This window comes from Danio aesculapii, chromosome 5, assembly GCF_903798145.1.
Source record: "Danio aesculapii chromosome 5, fDanAes4.1, whole genome shotgun sequence".
NCBI classification, from domain to species: domain Eukaryota; kingdom Metazoa; phylum Chordata; class Actinopteri; order Cypriniformes; family Danionidae; genus Danio; species Danio aesculapii.
The window spans coordinates 27,358,326-27,382,931 of NC_079439.1; the positions used below are offsets into that span (position 1 = coordinate 27,358,326).

Consider the following 24,606-nt stretch of genomic DNA (forward strand, 5'->3'; position numbering starts at 1 on the left):
GAATATTCTCATTTAGTCTTCCATTGTGAACTGTCAAGTGTTGCTATATAGCAGTGGCTCTTAGACTGTCAGGTGGAGGACCACTTAAACAGCTTCAATATATGGGCGAACTATTACATCAAAATGATTGGTTGACGATTATCCTTAATTTGATCTTGATATTTTGCAATGTTTTACAGATCCATAATTTAGTTGTTGTTTTGATGCAAGTACCAATAGTGTTGTGTTAGGCTGATCAACCCAAATGAGCTGTTTGCTAACAAATACATTTGACTGAACAGTTAAACTGCCATAGAAAAATGTGTTCATTGTATGTTTTGATCATTATTGTAGCATTTAATTGCAAACAAAACCCAACATTGTTACTAGGGGTGACAGGGATTTATTGGCGATCAGTTAATTGATGATAATCTTTAAGATCAATACTCCTTATCGACGCTCAAGTTGACATTAATGTAAGCCTTTAAAATGTCATGGACATTCATGTGTAAATGTTGGCCTTTTCATACTCTCCAGGTTTTCCTTAAAATGTGCAATATTCTGTGCACATTTCAGAAGAAAATAACACTTACAAAAACAAAAACTATTTGCTCAAGTGGACACTTGTTTACCAGTTTTCAGTTTGTAGATCTCAGATGGTGCTATCGACACCTTGTATTCACCTTGTACGCTCTATTCTATGATTGTTTTAGAACGTCTCATTCATTTGTCTATAGTGATATGACTATAGGCATAGTGAATGGCAATGAGCAATCAATCTACTTGCTTTACAAACAAGTGTGTTTAAAGGTGCAGTATGTAAGTTTGACACCCAGTGGTTAAACTAGGTATTGCATTCCTGAATCAAAACAAACGGAAGCGCAGGTTGCCAGATTGAGGACCAAGAAGCAAGTCTATCGAGCCTAAAAGCTGATTTAAACCATGTTCTATATAAAAGCAATGGCACGCAACAGAAGGAATATTCTTCATATTAAACAGAGTTTTTGTTCTAACCAACTCTTGAAATTAATATATTATAAACAGCTTTTATATCTTACAACTGAACAACAGAAAACTGAAAATGATCACATCAGGTACCCCTCATGTGCTTTATTCAGTGTTAAACGCTAATAATGTGAGTTTGAATGCCATTTTACTGAAAGCAGCAGCAGATAGTTCACCTCAGATCTTGAAAATGAAATAAAACCGTTTAAAATTAAACTTTAGACTCAAAACCAACTCATATCGGTGATTCAGCATGTGCATTTAATAATGTTAAAGAGGTTTAGTATGTATTCGTTAGATTATAAACATTAACATTTCGTGAGATTTCTGAATGGCTGTATTTAAATTTCTGTCGTGTTTCGTCTGGTGCAAACAGCCAAATTGCTTATCACTGTAAATCTCATCACGTATGTGTTGTTAGAACACTGGGTTACAGTGTGACCTGCTTACCTAATGTCGATGTTCTTAATGTTTATATGATTTGCTAATTAATAAGCACCTCACGTGGAAGTTTAAAAAATGCGCCTCATTTCAGTGTCCACTACAAATACACGGTTTTCCATAATAGCAACCCAGGGTGCTGAAATATAATTGGCTATTGTGGCATTGGGCGGGTTAAAAGAACCAATACAAAGACTGGCATTTTCAAAGCAGAATAACTGACTTCAGCATTGTTTTTCAGATAAACAAGAATGTTCACTTAGCATGTTTCTTTAATATCTGCAAACATATTATGGTATTTTTATGCTTTAGAGGAGTCAAAACTTACATACAGGACATTTAATCATAAACATCTTTTTATAATATAATGAGAAAATACCAGTTTGCAACATTGATTGGCATAACAAGGTCTTTTTATGACTTAAAAGCTATGGAAATGGAGGTCTTGATTGTTATTAAGTAAACGAATAAGGTCAATGTTAGTCATATTTAATTATAAAATGGTTCACAGTCCTACAGTCCTATTCACAGTAAAACCATCTCCTGTTGAGTAAAGAGGCTTGTTTTTTTGAGTGTTATTTGCACATGCTGTGTTTCTGGTGCTACTGAAACAGACAATTGTAAATCTTATGTTATTAAGGTTAATGTTTAATCAATGAATTGATTGTTAATTTAAATAAGGATTGATCATAGAAATGTATGGAAATTGATATTTTAATTGGGAAGTGTTGCTATTGTTTGAATAAAAATATGTAAGCGTTTATAATAAATATATATCTGATACTTATGCACTTCATATATAATTCAAATACTGGATGCAAAATGTTGATTTTAATATTTTATTAGTTAGTCCTTTACCTGTAGTATACAATGACAGAGATAGATGATGACACCCGCTGCATTTACTGTAAATGAAACAAGACAGAGTAAGTCTGTGACACCCAGAAGTCATAATTAAATAACTGTACACAAAAATGTGCTTAAACGTTTAATATTTTATTAGATGTGCCTTTATCTGTTGTTATCACGTTAATGACACATCTAGAAATGCAGAGACTGGCCAATCAGGATCAAGTATTCCAGAGTGCCATGTAATGATTTAAAATACATTTTAGCTGTAATTGCAAAGGTCTATTTTGAGCAGCAATTACACCATCTAAACCCAGTTCACCATTGTACAAGAAATTAATTAATTCTTAAAAGATTCTTCTGAGAGATTTATGTGCTAATTTAGAATCTTTTTTTATTATTAGATCAGTTTAAAATGATTGTTCTACCTAATCAAGTGTTTGTGTGCCTGAACCTTTCAGTTGCTGAAGCATTGAAGTGTACGCTTGCAGTCACTGTACACTTTGAAGTCAACTTCTAGTTATAAAAATAACCCCACACAAAAACATTTTTCTAGAAACACACCAGTCTGTTCTTTTGAGAGATGAAGACTTTTTTATACACCACTGTCTAAACAACACAGAGATAGAGGTGGATGTCTCAGATGAACAACAACAAGATGTGAAACAGTTGGGGTGCAGTTTTATAAATAACTCATAAACTGACAACTGCAATGCATAAACTGTCAGTACTGCATTTAAAGAAGAGAGAGTTTGAATAAAGCAGTATTAAGTGGGAATAGTAATTTTTGCCTTTTCAAATATTAGTAATGGTGGATTGGTGTGATGCATCATAAGTTTCTAAAGAAGTGACTTTTAAAAACATAATTATAAGTATAATATGTATTGAAGACGTCTCCATTTTCCTCAGAAAATAGATGGAAAAGATCAGATAGCAGCTGAAATCCTTAGAACCCAGTCGCTTGTCGGTGTAAATTCATATTAGCTGGTTCTAACATTAAAGATGAATTCAGGGTGGACATTTCAGCAAGATGTGATCCCAAACACAAGGAAACTAGTCCTAACTGCTTTGAGAAAAAGAAAATAAAGCTGCTAGACTGGCCCAGCCAATCACCTAACCTGAATCCAATAGAAAATAAGAACTAAAGAACTAAAGATCGGAGTTCAGAAGAGACCCACAGAACTATCAATATTTGAAGATGCTGTTGAAGCCTGTGAAAAAAATCTTACCAGAGCAATGCATGTAACTCCATTCTCCATACAAGATACGGCTTGAAGCTTGAAGTCATTATGTAAAAAAGGATTAAATACACTTTAGTAGTTCAGTATCTTCTCCTTTTGTCATTACACATAACAATTTTTTTGAAATTGTGTTTGGATTGTTTTGGTCATTTACATGTCGACAGCTCCTCTAGAACTATTTTAGCAGGAAATATTATGACGTGTTCAAAACTTATTTTAACCATCGTATATGTCCTATGGTAATAAACTTAAACAAAAGTGAACATTACAGAGTAATGTTGCAAGACATTCATATTTTTTTTAATTATAAAAAGAATAAACTATGGCTGTTGGTAGTAAATGCTGCTACATCTTTTTTATATTTAATATCAGGTTTTTACTCTAAGCTCAATAACTTCAGTTAAAATAAATCCTTCTATGAGATGATTTAATCAATATGTGTTTATTAGTCATATTAAATGAATTAAAGCAGGTAAATCTTTTTGTTTATTTAGCAACCTCTATAAGCATTTTTCACTGTACTGGATTTTCTGTGTGAGAGCATCCTCTTGCCTTCTGATTTAAGTAGATTTACTACTAATCACAGAACAGTGCTTCCCTGACAATATGTGCGTGACGATCACAGCATTTAGGCATTTTATATATATATAAAAAAGATACATTTTGCCACAAATTTATCAACATTTGGGTTGAATTTCTTAATCAGTCAATGAAATCAGCATTAGTGCTTTTTGTCATTGACATTATTGACATAATTTGACTTATTTACCAACCTAGTTATCAGTCACTAGGTATCCTCCACAGATTGAGAGCCACTGCTTTAAAGAAACAGGTCGACCCATGACACTACATAAGAAATGTAGTCCAAAAGTTAGATCAAAACAACTGAAAAGGACTACATTTCCCAGAATGAGACTGGGTTGACCTGATCTTTCACAACACGTTTTTACAAACTGGAGATTTGCCCCTCACTTCACAATGAATATATTGAATATTTATGAGGTTACAGCACAAGATGACAATTGTATTGCAATTTATTTTAACGCTCTTCAGGAAAGTGCACTGCAGTTTTGTTTTTTGTTTTTTGTTTTTTGTGATACAGCTTTGAAATCCCTGTGCCAGAATTAGATCTTCCTGTGCATAACGAAAGCTATGAAATAAACAACAGTTTTTCATTGCATTTAGATCGACACTGTGCAGTTTCTAAGCTTGCACTGCAGCAAAACTCAACCAAACAGCTTCAACAGCAGAAAAGTTGTTGCAATACAATTCTGCCATGATGTCCAAGAGTGTGCCATGTTTTTTTCCATTTACGGGATAAGCTCCCCACTCTTGGATTAAGGATGTGTCCAAATAACCCATGGCACTGGGCATTTTCATTCTCCTTTTCTTTCTTCCTCTCTGTCACACACACACTTTCTCTTTCTCTCCTTCTTTTTCCGCACATTCATTCCCAGCGGAATCATCAATGCCCAGCTCATAGTGAATATCTCACCTTCCTCGACACTCAGTATTGCTTGCAAAAACAGCTGCATGCAATTCTGGGTGAGAATTAACACTATGTAAATGATGTGTAAAAGCAGTGCTTTCTGTCTCTCTGCTCTTTCTATCCTCTGTATTTTTCTCAGGCTATGCTGGGAAACGTCAGTTCAGAAGCGTCGCGCAAGAAACAGGTGGAGGAGGTACAGAACCGACATCGGCTCATTCCACTGGGCCGCAAAATATATGAGTTTTACAACGCCCCTATCGTCAAGTTCTGGTTTCACACGGTAAAATTCATTATTTACTGTAGTACAAATATGACATACTGTTCTGGCAATATCCTTTTAGCATCGATATTACAAAGTGCACATCCGCAAAAGTCACATCACAAGATATGCAATGTTAAGTTATAGTTGAACAGGAGCCACAGAATTGTATTTAATTACTGTATTTATACGGAATATATTCAATTTATGCAAAAAAAATACTTTTAATACTAAGAATTTGTGTCATGTTTCTAGTCCAAATATGTCTACATTTCAAAGCAAAAAGAAGATTATTTAACTTACCACACTGGCAGATCATTTAGCTTGTTTTAAGGAAAAACTCTTAATTTTGACTGGTTTCTTCTCAAGTTGAAAACAAAACAATACTTTTACTTAATTAAGAATGTTTAGTTATTTGGACTAGAAACGAGACAAAGCAAAGATTAATCAATTTCTTTAGCAGAATAATGTTCAGCTCCCATATAAAACCTTCAAATAGTGATATCTTGTGAAACTGTATTCATATCCCAATAGTTATCGCAAAAAAAAATTAAATATCACAATATCACATTTTTACATTTGTCAAACCTTAAATCAAATATATATATATATATATATATATATATATATATATATATATATATATATATATATATATATATATATATATATATTTACCGTAATAATACAAAAACATAAAATCACTACTGAATATAAATTATAGAAATATTATTGTTTTTACTGTATTTTTATCTGTTTATTCCACCTAAGAAACATCTTTTAAAAACATTAGGTCATTGGTAAAACTATGGGTTTGATTGGGTATGGTTGTTTTACCAAAAATGAATCTAAACACAGTCATTTACTGGCGTGTCATTGTGTTGAGTTTATTGACTAATCAGAAGGTACATGACTGTCATCAGCTCATTCCAGTGGGTCGCAAAATATATGAGTTTTACAACACCCCTATCGTCAAGTTCTGGTTTTACATGGTAAAATCCATTATTAAGAACAAGTATGACATGTACTGTCCAATGTTTAGCATATCAAACATATATGAATGTCAAAATACCTTAATACACTCCAAAAATATTTTTGTTGCTTGTTCAAACTACTTATTTAAAATGAGCTGAAACAACACAATTCTTGAGTTTTTGGGATGACAATTTAATTGTTTTAAGTTCAACTTAAAATTGTAAGTTTTGTGGTTAGTTGTAGTTGTTGCTAACTTAATCGATTTGCGTTAAGATGACATTAAGAGATTGTGTTTTTTTCAGTGTAAATGCATTTTTTACATCGTAAATACCTTGATGGGCATAAGAAATAACCTTTAAAAACATCAAGAAAATCATGGGCTTGATTAATAAAGTTTTTACTAATATTGTATAGTAATATAATATAATAATATAGTAATATATACTATTACTATAGTTACTCATTTATGGTTTATTGTTACTTTACCAAAAATGAATTTAAAAAATACATTAACTTGTACAGTTGAAGTCAGAATTTTAGCCCGCCTGTTTATTTTTTTATATTGTATGTAAAGTCAATTGTATATTGACTTTAAAAAATTAAAAACTGTTTTTATTCTAGCCCAAATAAAACAAATAAGACTTTCTCCAGAAGAAAAAACATTATCAGATATACTGTGAAAATTTCCTTGCTCTGTTAAACATCATTTGGGAAATATTAAAGATTTTTTTTTAATTTAAAGGGGGGCTAATAATTCTGATGTCAACTGTTTATCATTTATCATCAGTGTTTTTACTAATTAGGAGATTCAGGACTGCAATCTGCTCATTCCAGTGGATCACAAAATGTATGAGTTTTGCAACACTCCTATCATCAAGTTCTGGTTTTGCATAGTGAACTCTATTATTTAGTACACAAAGACGTACTGTACTGTGCAATGTGTTTAGCATATCAAATCTTTATAAACATCAAAATACCTTGTCAGTGAAGTCTTCAGAGAAATGTCCTCTGAAATCTTTCACTTTCAAATAAATTGAAGAAATTCATATCAATAGATTCCATATCAGGTCCAGGGGGAGACATGTTCAAATGCAGGCAAGTTAGACATCAAAACAGCCAAGATTTTTTTTGCATTTAGCCTCATCTATGTTTTAAATATAGGTCATGAATCTAACAGATCTCTAGGCTCCTAAAGATGAGAAATTCTGCTCTGTTTTCTGTCTTCATTATTTACTCACTCTTTTTCCTTGTGATGCTTGTACTCTCTCTCCTTCCCATCACAATGTCACGTTGTAGTGTTTACACAGAGCAGTGTGTGTGTTCACCGACGGTGGGAGTGTCAATCTTTCCTTCGTTTTGACAGAAAGACCAAATCTGTTGCAAAATGAGAAGAGCTTTGCACAGAGATGACAGTGGTGTGTTTTATGTTGATGCAACAGAAAAAAATCATTCCTCTGCTACATTTTGTAGCTACTTTTTTTCTCTGTTCAGTAAAAGAAAGTTTATTACAAGCTTACATTTTTCCATGTTCTGTAAAATTTAATGAGAACCCTTGAAAATATTCTGACAGGTCTCAGAGCATAATTAAAGAATAAATAATATTTGATCAAATCATAAATTAAATTAAAACTAGCAACCACTGAAAGTAATCTAAAATACATGCTAATGACTATAAACTAACTAAAATTGAATAAAATTACCACAGATAAATTTTAGTTTTAATTACATAGTAAATTATGAAACTTGAAACCTGCAACCAGATATTTTTGTCTCTTATGCTCACCAAGGCTGCATTTAATTGATCAAAAATACAGTTAATTCAGTTTTAATGTGAAACTTTATTGCAATTTGAAAGGTTTTAATATGTTTTCAATTTCAATTTTCTCCTGGGGCGACAAAGCTTAATTTTCTGCAGTCATTACAAGAGTTTTCAATGGCAGACGATCCTTCAGAAATCAGTCTAATGTGCTGATTTTATTCACAAGATACAGATGAGTGTTGATAACGTTTTCAGTGTTGAATCATATTTTTCTGAATGTTTCACCTTTCACTCAATTTATTTCTTGCTAAACAAAATGGCGTCATTTATTCATGAAAACAGTTTAACAATATATTGAAAATAGAATATAAATACGGCTTGGTAAAAGTCTAGATTATAAAAGCAGTGCTGTATATAAACCTAACAATGAAGTCAGAATGATCAAGCATTCTCTGTGACTGTAATAGTGTTCTGTTTGAGCTGAAACAGACTGATGGGTGTTTTATTTTTTACACTAATCATGATGCTGTGTGTTTCCCCCCAGCTGGCGTATGTAGGATACTTGATGCTCTTCAATTATATTGTGCTGGTGAAGATGGACCTGTGGCCTTCTCCTCAGGAGTGGATTGTTATTGCCTACATATTCACGAATGGCATCGAGAAGATGAGAGAGGTGAGACTTCATTAGCACTCGGTGTGCAAGGAATATTGTTTCCTTTGATCCATGAAATTTTGGAAAAGATGATTTATTATTCATAAGCACTTTCTAATAATTACATTTGCATGTAATTACACAGCTGCTATTCAGTACAAAACTTACTGTAGGGGAGACTGGCAAATGTGAAGTCCTTCAAATAAACAGTCTGCTACTGCCCTCTTGTGGAATTCAGTAAATGTGGATGCTTTTGCTTCTTGGAGTCGTCTGACCTTGTTTGTTTAAAAACAAAAACATAATTTGTTTGCCAATGCCACCCTGAATATTTAACTTATACATTTTAAAATGGATTTATTTAGATCGATTACTATTATTATTATTTAGTTTTTTTTATTTTGTTTATTATTAATTGTTTTTGCATTCATCCTTGTGTCTTTTACTGCTTCACATTTTTAAAGGTGCTAAATAAAAATGAAGTTTATTTTTATTATTCATTTGTGTGGCCAAACATGTTAAATGTGTAGTGTGTAATACACTCATAAAAATGACTTTTGCTGCTTGTATAAACCCCTCATTTAAAATGAGTTGAAACAATGTTATTCTAAAGTTTTTCAGTCTACTTGAATTTGTAAAAACAATTAAGCTAAAATAATCTATCTGTGTTGGGACAACATGAAGGAATTATGTGGAACCCAGCAGTTTTTACAGTGTTTGCGTAAATATGTGAATAAAAACAAAATGGTTTAAATGTACAGTTGAAGTCAGAATTATCTAGTTATATATAATTAGTATAAATTCAGGGGGGCTGTTTTTTTTTCCCCCTAATTTTTGTTTAACTGAGAGAAGGTTTTTTCAACACATTTCTAAACATAATAGTTTTAATAACTCATTTCTAATAACTGATTTATTTTATCTTTGTCATGATGACAGTAAATAATATTTGACTTGATATTTTTCAAGACACTTCTATACAGCTTAAAGTGACATTTAAATGCTTAACTAGCTAGGCAGTTAATTAGGCAGGTTAGGGTAATTAGGCAAGTTATTGTATAACGATGGTTTGTTCTGTAGACGTTGATGCATTGCTCTGTTCGAAAAAATAGCTTAAAGGGGCTAATAATTTTGACCTTAAAATGGTTTTTAAAAAATTAAAAACTGCTTTTATTCTAGATGAAATAAAACAAATAAGACTTTCTCCGGAAGAAAAAATATTATCAGACATACTGTGAAAATTTCCTTGCTCTGTTAAACATAATTTGGAAAATATTTAAAAAAGAAAAAAACATTCAAAGGGGGGCTAATAATTCTGACTTCAACTGTATGTTGACAAATGTCAACACAACATAAAGCAAGACTGCCATCACACAGGACAAGGTGTTTTAACATTTAACACTGTGCAAACAGTTTTATGTCTAACATGTGCTTTGGAAGCTGCAGGTCCATTAATTAATGTTATCTTAAAGTTATGTCTGGTTTTTAAATAAAACGTAGCCTGTTCAGACATTCAGAAATACACAAATATGAACATTTCCACGTTCAAGCTTTTCATATAGTGAGTTTATGTATGTTGTGACCTTCACAACTTTACTTTACTTGCAAGTTTTCTTTTTAAAGGCACAATATGTATGATTTTGTCATTAAACCTTAAAAAATTCAAATGTTTCAAAGAATGTTTAAATCCAGAAAAATACGCAATTTTAACTAGTGACAAGGACCGTGTGCTCTTGTGTGACAATGCTAATGATGTCATACACTCTCGATTTCCAGTTTAGTACTGTATGTGATAAAGCAGCACTGCTTCTACCCCACTGCATAATAAAAGCTCAGCTGCTATTTAAGCATTTCAGCTATGGTTTCAGCCTTTCGTTTCACTTTTATGATTTTTATGGCTTACCTAACCCCACTCCTAACCCTACCCCTCACAGTGACATCACTCGCTCCATTAACTGTAATTGGCCTTGAAGGTCATCAGTTCACCAAACTCACCGCTGTTTACTAAGTGTAACAACAGATACAGGGACACTGGAGCATTTTAAAGCTGCGAAGATCAGCTGGTCTGTTTATGAGCTGACACACGAGTGACATACGCTGATGAATCGACTGATCTTCACTCATTTCTGTCGAGCATGTGAACACAATGGCAAATCAACACTGTTTAGGAATGTTCTCAGCAGCGCTCAAATTTTAGCGGGAAATGGACATTTTTAAAATGTCAGTGGCGATTGAGAATGAATTCCAGTATCGTGACAACACTATCATGATAAAGTTTTGAGTACTTTACCTCACCCATGACCATGTTTTCTGCAGAAGTTCCTTTGAAATGACCTAATTTATTCTCCCTATGTTTTTAAACCTAGTACTTTAGCCTCACCCATACCATGGTTTCTGCAGAAGTTCCTTTGAAAATGACCTAATTTATTCTCCCTATGTTTTTAAACCTAAAAGCGTTTCTTTTTTCTGTTGACTATGAAATAAGATATTTCAAAGAACGCTGGCTGCTATTACCCATCAAATTCCATAGCAGGAAAAATTTCTATTGAAGCCAATGGGTCCTAGCAACCAGCATTTTTCTAAATATCTTCTTTTGTGTTCAGCAGGTGAGTAAATGATGACAGAATTGTAATTTTTGGGTGAACTATCCTTTTAAAGAGTATAGATGATCTACTGTTGCACAAGATACTAAATTAATTAGCCATTCCATAATCACTCAATTGTCTTTTTAAACATGATTTACCACCACCATGTAAATTTTAAAGTCCATTTTAAATATTTTTTTTCTAAGAAATCTCTCTGATATGTTTTCAGAAACGTTTTATCTTGAATAGTCTTACCTATATTTCCCATTATATATCAATCAATCAATCAATCAATCAATCAATCAATCAATCAAAAAAAAAGATCTTTCATAATGTTTGTTAGATTCAGGTTGGTTGTTAGTCGTCTCTTATCATTATTTCTATATGCCACTATTGTTTATTTATTTTAAAATACATTGATCTTACCACGAGAATAGCCGTAGATACTGATACACAAACGAACTCTCCTATGTTTCAGATCCTGATGTCCGAGCCGGGGAAGCTGCTTCAGAAGGTGAAAGTGTGGTTACAGGAATACTGGAACATCACTGACCTCATGGCCATCCTCATCTTCTCCATCGGGATGGTGCTTCGTCTGCAGGACCCGCCGCTGATGAGCTACGGCAGGGTCATTTACTGCGTCAACATCATTTATTGGTACATACGACTCCTCGACATCTTCGGAGTGAACAAATACCTGGGTCCATACGTCATGATGATCGGCAAGATGGTGAGGGGTTAGCTTAATCACGACTGATAAATAGAGCAACACTCAAATTCAGGTTGAATTGACTCTCGGTTTTTCTCTTTCCCCTCTTTTCCTCTTGATTCGGGGTGGGCGTAGATGATTGACATGATGTATTTTGTGATCATCATGTTGGTGGTGCTGATGAGTTTCGGTGTGGCGCGTCAGGCTATCCTCAATCCCAATGAAGACCCGTCCTGGATGCTGGCACGCAACATCTTCTTCATGCCATACTGGATGATCTACGGAGAGGTGTTTGCTGACCAAATCGACCGTAAGGCTGGTTTATTGCATTGGGTACAAGTGTAGGCATTTCGGGTATATTTGGTTTCAGACTCAAGCACAGCGCATCAGGTTTTATGTCTCAGCATTACTGGTCAGATTGTTTGCGCAAATGTGCTGAGCTGTTTGCATCAACTGTCCCAGAAATATAAAGTATATTTGGATCAGATTTTGTGAGTGCTTGTGTGTGTGCTCTTAAATGCTCTGTAAATGGCTGCACTTATATTGTCATTACAGGAGGATATGGATCATTTCTGCTGTTTCATAATAGTTTCATAGTGAAACTGCCGACGAAGATGCATCAGCAGCAGTGTGAATGAGAAAAGCATAAAAATATTTTGGGGATGGCTCATATCAAAGCTTAGTGATGCTAGAAATTGTATCTGCTTGTTTTATTCATACAGTACCAGAGCTGAGGATGGAAAACCTGTTTTCATGATTTATGAATTTGTTTTGTTTTTGAATATTCTCTGGTGCAAAATAGAAGTGTATGCTAACATTGTGTCTTGTTTGTTCATTGTTTGCCTTTTTAAAAGTTTATTATTTTAATATTGAAGCCCATTATGAATATTTCATCTTGCAGCACCTCCTGAAAGTTTGCTGTGGACCACCAATTGTGTTAGAGCACAAAATCTAAAGTAATTTAAAGGTGCAAAGAATTGAAATCCCTTATAGGATGTATAAAGTACTTCTGATGTCATTTTTGACTTATTTAAAGTGGTTTTTAAAGAAGTATCTTATGCTCACCAAGGTAAGGAAAAACATTAATGTTAGTAAAACTTCCCTTAACTAAGCAGTGCAAAATTCATGATACTGGTAGAAAAAAAATCATTAAAATTACATCTAATTTCTCATCTCATTCTAATTTGCTGATTTGGTGCTAAATAATGCCGTGTCATTAATAATATATGTGATTATTATTAATGCTGGAAACAGTTGCGTAATATCTATGTGCATATTGTGATTGTAGCATATTATCTTATTAATGTAGCCATTAGCGTGATACATTTAATGCATTTTTGCTTAATAAAAGCCTCAAAAATGCTGGTATAAGTATAAATTCAAAATAAACAAATAACTTTCAGATTCACAGTGAAATACACAGGATTTAATAGGTTTATCTTTATTTAAGTGTACACATTAAATCGCAAAAATGATTGTGAAATAAAGGATTCGACCTAATAGGTTCTGACGAATAATTAAGATGGTTGATTTATCTCAGGAATCCTCAAATCCTATATCCACAACAGTGTTGTAATTCTTTTTGTTTTTGTTTCTTTTCGGTGTTTTTTTTTTTTTCATGTTCAAGTCGTAGCCAACGGGGGTTCTGGTGGTTCAAAACACCCACCCCTCACTGACAAAGGTTCAGAATTTGTCCCATACCTGAGCTCTCATTTGTCCTATTTTGACTGCTATGTCATCCTAAATAGTGAAAATAATCAATCGAAAAAAAAGGCTTTAAGATGAAGTGAAATCCTCTGTTGGCTGTCACTTGTGACTGCAGCTAATCAGTTTTGGTCAATACTAACAAATTTATTTCATGAGTCCAACATCCAGCTGTGCAAGAAAACATACAATAAGACATAAGTGAAGTCATCTTTCGCTACTGTATTGTTTTTAGGAAGAGAAAACTTTTTACAGCTTTTATTCTAAATCTTGAACCCTTTTTCTTGAAACAAAAAATGAAGCGTCAAAAGCGGACCGTATTAAAATACATTTGTATACTATTTTGGCTATTGTTGTTATCCATCAGTTTGCAAATGTACTTTTTGTTTTTACAAAAGAGACAAAAAAATTGTGAAGGTCTATATTATTATTATTTTTACTATGTAAATTTTTTTATTATTCAAATGGCAAAATTCTGACTGAGGAAAGTTGAATGTGCTGGTCAGTTTGTTATTTGCTTAATAAATAACAATAGGCTACGTTTTTTTTATTTAAAATGTTAACAGATTCCTATTTTTTCTAATAATATATGATGTACTAAATATGTATTTTAATAATAAGTATTTTATTACATATCTTTATTCTAAATCTTTAGGAAATATTTTTGGTACATGGAAAAGTGGGGTTATGATTGACCATCCGACAAGCTAATCCAGTTAAACAATAGTGTTTAAAATGTCACTAAAATCCCATGGTTAAATTGAAAATGAGGCTTATAACTGCAAAAAGTCCACTTTATGAGAAAAAAGAACCACTCCTTTCACCAGGCTGGCTGCAGGCCTGTTGTTATTTCACGTGTCTAAAATAAATCAAAGCACTTCATAGTAATGCAGTGCTCCAGTCACGAGGACTTCAAGTATATGCTGTAGAGTTTGCATAAGCTTGTCTTTGTGTTTGTGTTCATTGTGTGCAATTGTGGACACCGTCCATTGTTTGTGTGTGTTTGTGCTCTGAGAGATGGATGGCCCAAAGATGAGAGAGCTGAAATAACGCTTTCGTTCTTTGTTTCAGATGTGAATAGTAGGAAGCTACATCCCAAAGTGAATGACAAACTCTGGCTGGTCGAAAATTACATGCGCACTCAAGGAACTGGGCGTAACAGTGGTCCATCCCATATAGGCAATTTCCAATATATAAACTCTGCTAGATTTATCCAGAGCCATTGTAATTTCACAGTCACGTCATCACCTCATCTCTGCCCCCTGATGGTCATTGAGTGTATGGCACCCCCTGCACGCCACCACAAGGCTAATGGCCAGGTTTCCGTGGTGGGGCAAATGCTCAAGGTGTTATGACAACTAAATTGACTAGGTGACACTGAGGTGATTTTAAACCCTATCATGGAAACTTGAATAATGCTAAAGTCGCCATCATGAACTTGCCACCGCCAGCTGACACTGACTGACATCCCATTACCCTGGTGGCAGTCAGTGTGATTCCTTCTCATTTCACAACGTAAACAGAGCTTACCGGTGGGAAATCCATAATATCATAAATAATGTAGCATGAGCATCAGTGCCCATTTGCGTTTCCTCAAATAATCTCCAAACATTCAGTGTTTCTGGGAAAACCATTTCCATGTGTCCACTATACATTTTCTAACAACTAAATACATGTGCCTCCTTTCATCAATATGAAAGTTTTTTCACGTGGTTCAGTTGTCAGAGTTTTTGATAAATAATAACGAATTTGGAATTTAATAATTGCGATTTTAGCAAAAAACCATGTTACTTCAGTTCTCTCACTTTGGGCTTCTGAGTGTGATTTACAAATATCTAAACCAGTAAATGAGTCACAAACATGTAAATTCTTATGAACCTGACTTGACTTTCCTCTCCTTGAAAGCTACAGCAACTGAACCATCCCATTTGGAAAAAACGTGTGATGTATTCTCAATACATTCTAACCTGCGCTACAAGCAACCATCTAAAAAGACTGCTGTACATTTTCTATCAATATATTTTAAACATGGCATATGTTTAAATATATTGTGAATGCAATTGATCATTTGGAATATATTTTGTAATATATTTGGATTCCACTACTTGGTGCATATAATTTTTCCATTTAAGTTTTATCCACAACCCACTTTGACTGGATCTTTGATTTGATGTTTTTGAGCATGTGTCAGAAATTGAGAGAGATTGTCTGTTTTGTCAATTTATTCTTTCTTTCTAACAGTTCATTTAATGTGTACAATACCCCATTGTGTTTATTTTAACAGCTCCTTGTGGTCAGAACATCACCACAGAAGAAGGAGTCGTCATGCCTCTTCCACCCTGCAAAACTGGAGCTTGGATTGTCCCTGCCATAATGGCCTGCTATCTGCTGGTGGCCAACATCCTACTGGTTAACTTGCTCATTGCTGTCTTTAAGTGAGTTACATTTGATATTAATATTGTTTATGCATTTATAAACAATGGATACAAGTGTCCGGAAACCTTTCAGTGAAAAAATGTAACAAAAGACTGTTGCTATGCAGTACAACAGGGGTTCCCAAACTTTTTTAGCCTGCGACCCCCAAAATAACAATTCCTGTGACTCACAACCTCCAATATCCTCTGAGGTGGTTATAAATATATATATATATATATATATATATATATATATATATATATATATATATATATATATATATATATATATATATATATATATATACACCTTGCAGGCAAACACACACACACGCCAATAGGCCCAAGTCTATTGTTCATTTAATTTTGGAGAACGTCACTCTACAGCCTTCCTCCAAATTCAGTCATGGCCTTTATTTTTAATGTATGTGAGTGTCGTAAAGGTGCCAGAAAGTTTAACCTGGTGTCATAAAGTCAGTCAGCTGCATGTGACTTTAATATAATCACCTCGGGGGTTGCAATCCAATGATAAAAAAAATCAAAGGCTGATGGCTTTTTATTTGCATGGTGTTGTTTTTTTCTATGTAACAATTCATTTTATATTCTATAGGTTATGGATAAAATATGGTAATTCTAATGGTTTAATAAAATAAATTTGAATTTTGGAACTCACCTAACAACCCCCATCTCATTGTCCTGCGATTCCCCCCGGGGGGGCCCGACCCCCTATTTGGGAACAACTGTAGTACAAGAGTGAAATATTTCTTTAGTGGTTTTAATTTGTTTTACTTGTCATTTATTTTACACGGTGCCCCAGTGGTTAGCACTGTCACCTCACAGCAAGAAGGTTGCTGGTTCGAGTCCAGGCTGGGCCAGTTGGCATTTCTGTGTGGAGTTTGCCCGTTCACCCTGTGTTGGTGTGGGTTTCCTCCACAGTCCAAAGACATGCGCTATAGGTGAATTGAATGAACTAAATTAGTCGTAGCATATGAGTGTGTGAATAAGTGTGTATGGAGGATTTCCAGTACTGGGTTGCGGCTGGAAGGGCATCTGCTGCGTAAAACATATGCCAGAATAGTTGATGGTTCATTCTACTGTGGCAACCTCTAAAAAAGAGACTAAGCCGAATAAATCTAATGATGATTTTTTTTACTGAATAATGATTGATAATTATATATATATATATATATATATATATATATATATATATATATATATATATATATATATATATATATATATATATATATATATACATTATATATATAATTTTCATTTTTTTCTTTAATGTAAGCATACAATAGTATTTTGTACCATGTAAATAAAAACATTTTCATATAAACTTGCTCCTTGTCTACTAAAATGTAGACATCACTATATCAGTATTTTTTGTGAAGCATGTGTAATTCAAGAATGAGGGATCAGATATAGAGAAACGAAACAAACAGGAAAGCAGAAAGAAATGACAAAATGAAAAGAAAGACAAGAAAAGAAAGTCATTAAAGGAAGAAAGAAATGGAAAAAGAATGGAAAATAAATGAAGAAATGAAAAATTAACAAAGAATAAAATTAAATGAAAAGAAAAGACGGAATGAAAAAATAAAGGAGATGAAAGGAAATTAATTTAAGAATGAAAAGACAAATAAAGAGAAAGGAAACAAACAGGAAAGAAGGAAATGAAACAAGCAGGAAAAAAGGAAATGAAAATGGAAAGAAAGACAATGAAGGAAAAAACAGGAAAGAGGGGGGAAACAGTAAAAAAGAAAGAATGAGCAAATATACAAGAAGAAATTAAATGATAAGAGAATGATAGAAATTGACAAAAAAGGAAACAATAATAGGAAAGGAAATGTACATAATTGGCTTACAATTGTTTGGTCTTCAAAACATTTCTGTTGTCATATTTTATGTTCAAAAGGCTTACATATTAAGTCATTATAACTTGCAGAGTTCTTTCCAGGGGTTTCTGGATGTACTTGCATCATGCATCAGATAGTCAGACTGTTGAAGGTCCATGGACGTGTCTTCATAATCTGAGACTAGTTAAACAATGTTTTTTTCCCACAGTAACACTTTCTTTGAAGTCAAGTCCATTTCCAACCAGGTGTGGAAGTTTCAGAGGTACCAGCTGATCATGACCTTCCATGAACGGCCTGTCCTTCCTCCTCCACTCATCATCTTCAGCCACATAACTATGGTTCTCAAACACCTGTGCTGTCGCTGGAGGAAGCACGATGAGGATGAACGGGATTATGGGCTGAGTGAGTGATAAAACACTGTTGCAATATAATGAAAGCCTCAAAATGACAGCAGAAGCCATTTTGTTGTCTCAGATCACACTCCTAATGAGAATGAAACAAACATGGTCTTTTGCCAAACATGATTATTTTGTAATAGTGAGATATTTCTGTGTTTGAAATAAAAAAATGTATACATGCAGCATTTGTACTGCATAGCATGAATACATTACACAGTAGTATAATCCTGTGGCACATTAAAATGAAAGGAATTAAAATAAAACATTACATTAAACTGAAAACACTTGGACATCTCATGTCAGGAAAATCAATAATGAAAAACTCCCCCCCCCCACAGAGCTTTTCATCACTGAAGATGAACTGAAGAAAGTGCATGACTTTGAAGAGCAGTGTATGGAGGAATATTTCAGAGAGAAAGATGACCGCTTCAATTCCTCCAATGACGAGAGGATACGTGTGACATCTGAAAGGTTATATAACACATAAGAACTTTAACACTTTACACTGCATTTTAATTCAGGAGATATTATAGTTGTTGTTTTTTTTGGGAAAGAACCCCAAATATGTTGATCTGCTTGTGTGATCTATTTTTCAAGTACATGAGTCAATATTTGATCTGGATAAAAAAGGTTTTACAAAATTTTCCTAGGATAAGAATGTGTATTCTTTACTAGTTATAGGATAATTTTAATGAAAGATTTTGATCCCATTCAGAAGTTGACTACTGTATACATATTGTGAGATAAATATGAATTTTCATATTATAAAAATGACTTTCACAGAAGCCGAGCTAATTAAAGTATTATCTGACAAATATTTACTTTATATTTAGTCAACATTGTATTTAGAGTAATTCTTAAGGTTTGTTAAGATTTTTTTCTTATTATTAAAGGTGCAGTAGGTGATCTGCCTAAATGCTAACCAGTTAGCATAATATCTTTCAAATACAATCCCTTCCCTGCCGTCCAAAGCCACACCTCCTGAAATCATGAACGTGCACATTAAAGATGACAAAGACCCACTAGATCATGTCATTCACCAGTTAGAAAACTTTACAGTACTTTATAATACTGTATTATATCTACTTTTCAGTTGTGTAGCTAGAAAAACTTGCCATAATGTGCAATATTTCATGCATGCAGGGATCACTGGTCTCACTCTCTCACACACTTTGTCCTAAAGCGACTACTGTATGCTTAATGGTTGGCCAGCGGGGTGCAGGAATTACACTTATTACTATGCCATACTTACATGCTATTTCAGACCGAATATGCAAAGTAGCATGATAAACAATATAGGGAGCGTTGGTGAAGCAGGTGAAGCAGGCGGAATAGCGCTATTTGCTTATGTTTTGTTGTTAAACTAAATAAAAATCTACATTATTGATGCTGTAAAAGGTCCCTTATGAAACTGAAAATAGTCAAATCAATCTTTCGCTGGAAGATTTCAGTGGCTGAACCCATTCATAACACAACACAATCTACATCAGCTTTGCGTGACTAAAATAGTTTTAAAACATAAGAAGAAACACTTCAGCCATGGTGTCATCTTTCCTCCAGCGTGCAAAAGTAACTGCAATATTGATTCAGGATATTTAAAAGGTTTGATTCAGCATTGATTCAGCATTATGTGACCTAGGCGCACGCGCAAACGGCGGATCTGCGTGAACAGCTGTTGACAGACAGTTTGACAGACAGAACGGCTGTTGACAGACAGATTGTTGACAGACAATCTACTTATCAGATTTATGGGAACTATCGGCCTGACAATTTTTAATTGAATGAACATTTTATAGTCCAGGGGTCTCAAACTGCCAGCCCGTGGGCCATTTGCAGCCCCGCCTCCTCCTCCATCGCATATAGCCACTTGTGGTTTTGATCCCCCCACCTACTGGACATTTAAAGTACTGTAGGGTATATTCAGGTTACTTTCGGTACTCTCAGCATACGGTCGAGAGTAACACACATGCAGATTATTTCTGTGGCTGATTTAAACGTTAAAATATATGTCCGTAAGTGCTCTATTTTTACTAAAGGTCTATTTTTTGTAAAGGTTCAAGGGTCATTCGATTATAATCAGTTTTATACCACCTGTATTTTGTTGTACAAACATCTCTTCATGGCTTACACATTATGCTGGTGGTATAAATATGATCATTTTGCTAATAGTCAATTCAAATGGTCTCATTAATAGATTTCCCTAATATGCTTATTAAGATTTGTATAAAAATGTGCATTAGTAAAATTTGACTGCTAGCTGAACTGAACATGTTAAAGTAAATGTGAATATATACATACTTTTCCCCTCTTTGTACGACAAGAAACAAAAAGAATGTCTGAGGGCATCAATTACATCAGGTTTCCACTTTTTTCTTGTGCTTGAATGTTAAAGCGGCCCTCCTATAAATTTATAGTATCAGTAACTGAAATGGCCCTCTGCCGATTTGAGTTTGAGACTCCTGTTGTAGTCTTATGCCCTTTCCAGAATATAAAAACACATATAAATACATTAAGATCATTTACTTTAATCATTACTATTAGAATGTGAAGAGACTTTCAACCAGCACAACAAAAATGTTTCTGAAGACAATCACCTACTGCACCTTTAACGTTCATGTAAACCAAAATCAAGTGACAACCGTAAAAAGCAGTGCAAACATGCAGTCCAATATCAAGTGCAACCAACACAACATTAGTATAAATGGCCTAACGTTCATGGACTTGTCTGATCTTTCAGGGTGGAGAACATGGCGATGCGATTAGAGGAAGTGAATGAGAGGGAACATTTCATGAAAGCGTCCCTGCAGACTGTGGACATCCGGCTTGCCCAGATGGAGGAGATGATCGGCCGCATTGCTGTGGCCCTGGAGAGGGTTGCTGGAATGGACAGAGGCGAAGTCAACAAAGCCCGGTCCAGGACATCATCAGACTGCACTGATACCAATTACATCCTGCGCCAGAGCAGTTTTAACAGCCAAGAAGGCAATTCCTACAGGCTACAGGAGTCTCTGGAGCAGGGTGGCGAGGAGTCCATTTCCCCTACTTCCCCAACCGCCCTGGCACCACGTGTCCGCAGTCACTCCTTCTATGTGAGCCACTCTTCCAAAGACAGGAGTGGGGCGGACCGTGGAGAGGGCTTCTTTAAAGACAAGTTGTTCAGCCTCCATCGGGCCAACAGCTCACAGTCTGTGTCCTCAGGAGCAGGTGCCAAAGAGTCCAAGCCAACACCTTTGAATACTTTATCTGTGCAGCAGCAGCTCCGCCCTTCTTCCTGCATAGACATCTATGTTTCTGCCTCAGAAGACGTCCCACCCACTGAGAGTTTCTTGGATTCGGGTCGGACAGTTCCAACTCTGGCTCGAGACTCATCTCTTCATTCGGAGATCATGGAGGCTGTGCTTTCAGGGGGACGGGACTGCAGTGGAAGGGCAGGCGGCAGCGAAAGACAGTCGGATGGTACGGTCCTGTTTGAGGACAGCGCCGCCGCTGACCTATCGCTCTGCTCTGCCCACCTGCTGCCGGATTCCTTGCCCCCCTGGGACCTGGACCCCTCACCGCCACCATCAGCTGGTGTACTAGAGCGGTCCAAAAGTAGTCGCTTCCTGTCTACAGCAGGGCCTCTGTTTCTGGACGAGCCACAATTGGTTAAGTCACACAGTCTGATGTTCACATCACGTGGGTACTATGGTGGCATGGGTGTGCAGGTGAAGGCGGCCGAATACACCAGCATCACAGATTGCATCGACACCCGTTGCGTCTCAACCCCTTACCCTGTCCCAGAGCGGTCAGACTCACCTGGAGGATCTTTCACCTTTGATAAGCCTCAAGACCTGGGCGTCTCGCACCCTGAGAGAGACGCTGAGCTCAGCCACGCCGAGTCTGATCTAGAGGAGCCAGCCGAGGGTTCGGGAGACACAGGTAAGGTGGGTCAGAGTAGCAGTAGCGGAGGAATAGGTGCAGACCTCGGCCTGGGCCTTGCACTAGGCCCGTTTTGCTCACCCATCTCTAGACTAGAGCGAGCAAACAGCTGCTCATCTTCAGAGGAGTCGCACTCCAACATCTACTCTCGAAAGAGCTTCTCAATAAGCGAGAGAATGGACAAGGGCCGGGGGAGCTCCAGGAACCCTTTCCAGAAGGCCAGAGCCGGGGCAAGGCTGGAGGGTAAGACAGACTCACTGTCTATGAGGAAAATGGCCAAACCGTCAGCTTTCAGAAGTTTTGACAGCAGACACAACTACACGTGATGATGGCAGACCGGTAGTGGTGGCACTGTAGATCTAGTTCCTGTAGGATGGCTCTACCTCGTTTCAAATCCAAGGGCCAGTCCGTTAATTAGTACTGTCTGAGTGAGTAATTAGCTGTGCACTGGAATCTTTTATCATGGGTAACAACTGCCCGTTCATTTCCTGTTATAACACTGCAATGCAAAGTCAGATTTTCTTTAGAATTCATCAGTTTGGAACTTTAGAACCACTGGCATTAGGCCGACATTCGTATAAAGTTCCTTTAAGTTGGAAAGTGCTCTGGAAGTGTTGTTGGGGATGTATCCATAATGAGAGGAAAACTTTGAGATTTGAGGCCTGTTTACACCAGGATGGATGTTGTGCAAAAATGCTGCAGTAAGTGTTTTTTATTGTTTGACTTCATTTTCCCTTTAAAAAAAGGAACAAGTGTCAAAACTGAAAGGCTGCCCGAGACCAGGGGAACTGGAGTATTTCTGCTTTTCTGGAAGCACCGTCTGCTGTATTTTTTGTGCCAAACATTTGTGTTGGTGTGAACAGGTCGTAAAGGATTAGTTCATTTCAGAATGAAAAATTCTGTAATTTACTCACACACCATGACATCCAAGACAGTCATGTTTTTTCTTCAGTCTAAAATGATTTGAGGCTATTTTGAAAACTTTTCAGGATTTTGGAGTTCAGATGAGGCAAGCAGGATGAAGGTCCAAACTGTATTGTTTTATACAGCTTCTATGGTTTCTACATTTTTTAACCCACAAAACCTTCACCTACATCACGCCTGACCTTTCCAACATGATTACATAGTACAGAAATTTGTGGACCCACATGGCAGAGCTGGTGCAAGATAAGTATTTGTGGTTAAAAAGACTATGAAAATGTATGATCTTTTGCCGGACAAGAACCTTATCCCATATACTGCACTGACACTGCAGTAGAGTACACTATATAGAATTTTTAGTACTATATAATATTTTTTAAAGATTTTATTTTTGGCCTTTTTGACTTTATTGTGATGAAGTAATCAGACAGGTAGCAAATTTAGAGATTGAGAGTGTGCTAGGCTATTGGCATCAACTTAAATTTAAATTCTTGAGTGAACTAATCCTTTAACATTGCAAAGCAACATACAGTGTTATCTTAAATGGACCATCTTTGTCACAACATGAATCATATTCTTTGTCCATGAAGTGACAGTTTATAAGTACAGTTTATCTCCAACAGGCCTGCTAGGGGGTGGTTCAATTCTAAACAATTCAGGACAAGTTCAGGACTGTGGCAGTTATGAAAATGCAATAGAGTGTATACAAAATTATAACTAGGATGTTCTGATATTTGAAAGCCACACAGATTAGTGAACATACACAGAACAACATACACAAATCTTCCATGAGATCCTGAAAGTAGTTTTAATAGAATTAATGTGAAAAGACTTTAAAGCCACAGTAATTATGGAAATTTGTGATGAACTTTCACCCTAATCTTTATGCAGATAAAATCAATTTTAAAGTGTTAAACGATCATATTTTGTCTTCTGTGGTGTGTAATATTCCAGATAAATCACAATAGGGTGCCCATTTGAGCCTATTTACATAAGAGTAACTAACAGAAATCAAACTAAGAGCATGTTTGGAATGGAATGCTAGTATACTGTGCTATATATATAGTATACTGCATTCTATTTTTATTCATTCATTTTCTTTTTAGTTTAGTCCCTTTATTTATCAGGGGTTGCCACAGCAGTATGAACTGCCAACTTATTCAGCATATGTTCTACACAGCGGATGCTCTTCCAGCTGCAGCCCAGTACTGGGAAACATCAATACACACTCATTCACACATATTTTAGTTTATTGAATTCACCTATAGCACATATCTATGGATTGTGGGAGAAACTGGAGCACCTAGAGGAAACCCACGCAAACACAGAGAGAACAAGCAAACTCCACACAGAAATGCCAATTTACCCAGCCAGTACTTGAACCAGCGGCCATGCTGTGAGGCAACAGTGCTAACCACTGAGCCACCGTGTCGCCCTACATAATATTTTAGTATG

General features: G+C 35.5%; 1 protein-coding gene across 2 annotated transcripts in view; it reads left to right on the forward strand.

The window, feature by feature from the left end:
- trpm3 (transient receptor potential cation channel, subfamily M, member 3) overlaps positions 1 to 23,004 on the forward strand; it is a 194,219-nt gene extending 171,215 nt beyond the window's left edge. Inside the window, exons 18-26 of one of the 2 annotated variants that reach the window (XM_056457789.1) lie at positions 5,144 to 5,284; positions 8,542 to 8,670; positions 11,707 to 11,958; positions 12,073 to 12,247; positions 14,713 to 14,805; positions 15,926 to 16,076; positions 18,123 to 18,316; positions 18,651 to 18,783; positions 21,050 to 23,004. In XM_056457789.1, the coding sequence (XP_056313764.1) occupies positions 5,144 to 5,284; positions 8,542 to 8,670; positions 11,707 to 11,958; positions 12,073 to 12,247; positions 14,713 to 14,805; positions 15,926 to 16,076; positions 18,123 to 18,316; positions 18,651 to 18,783; positions 21,050 to 22,556 (2,775 nt within the window). In that variant the 3' untranslated portion in view covers positions 22,557 to 23,004. The remainder of the gene's footprint in view (positions 1 to 5,143; positions 5,285 to 8,541; positions 8,671 to 11,706; positions 11,959 to 12,072; positions 12,248 to 14,712; positions 14,806 to 15,925; positions 16,077 to 18,122; positions 18,317 to 18,650; positions 18,784 to 21,049) is intronic. The other variant, XM_056457790.1, reaches the window with a different exon arrangement.
- Positions 23,005 to 24,606: the final 1,602 nt, after the last annotated feature.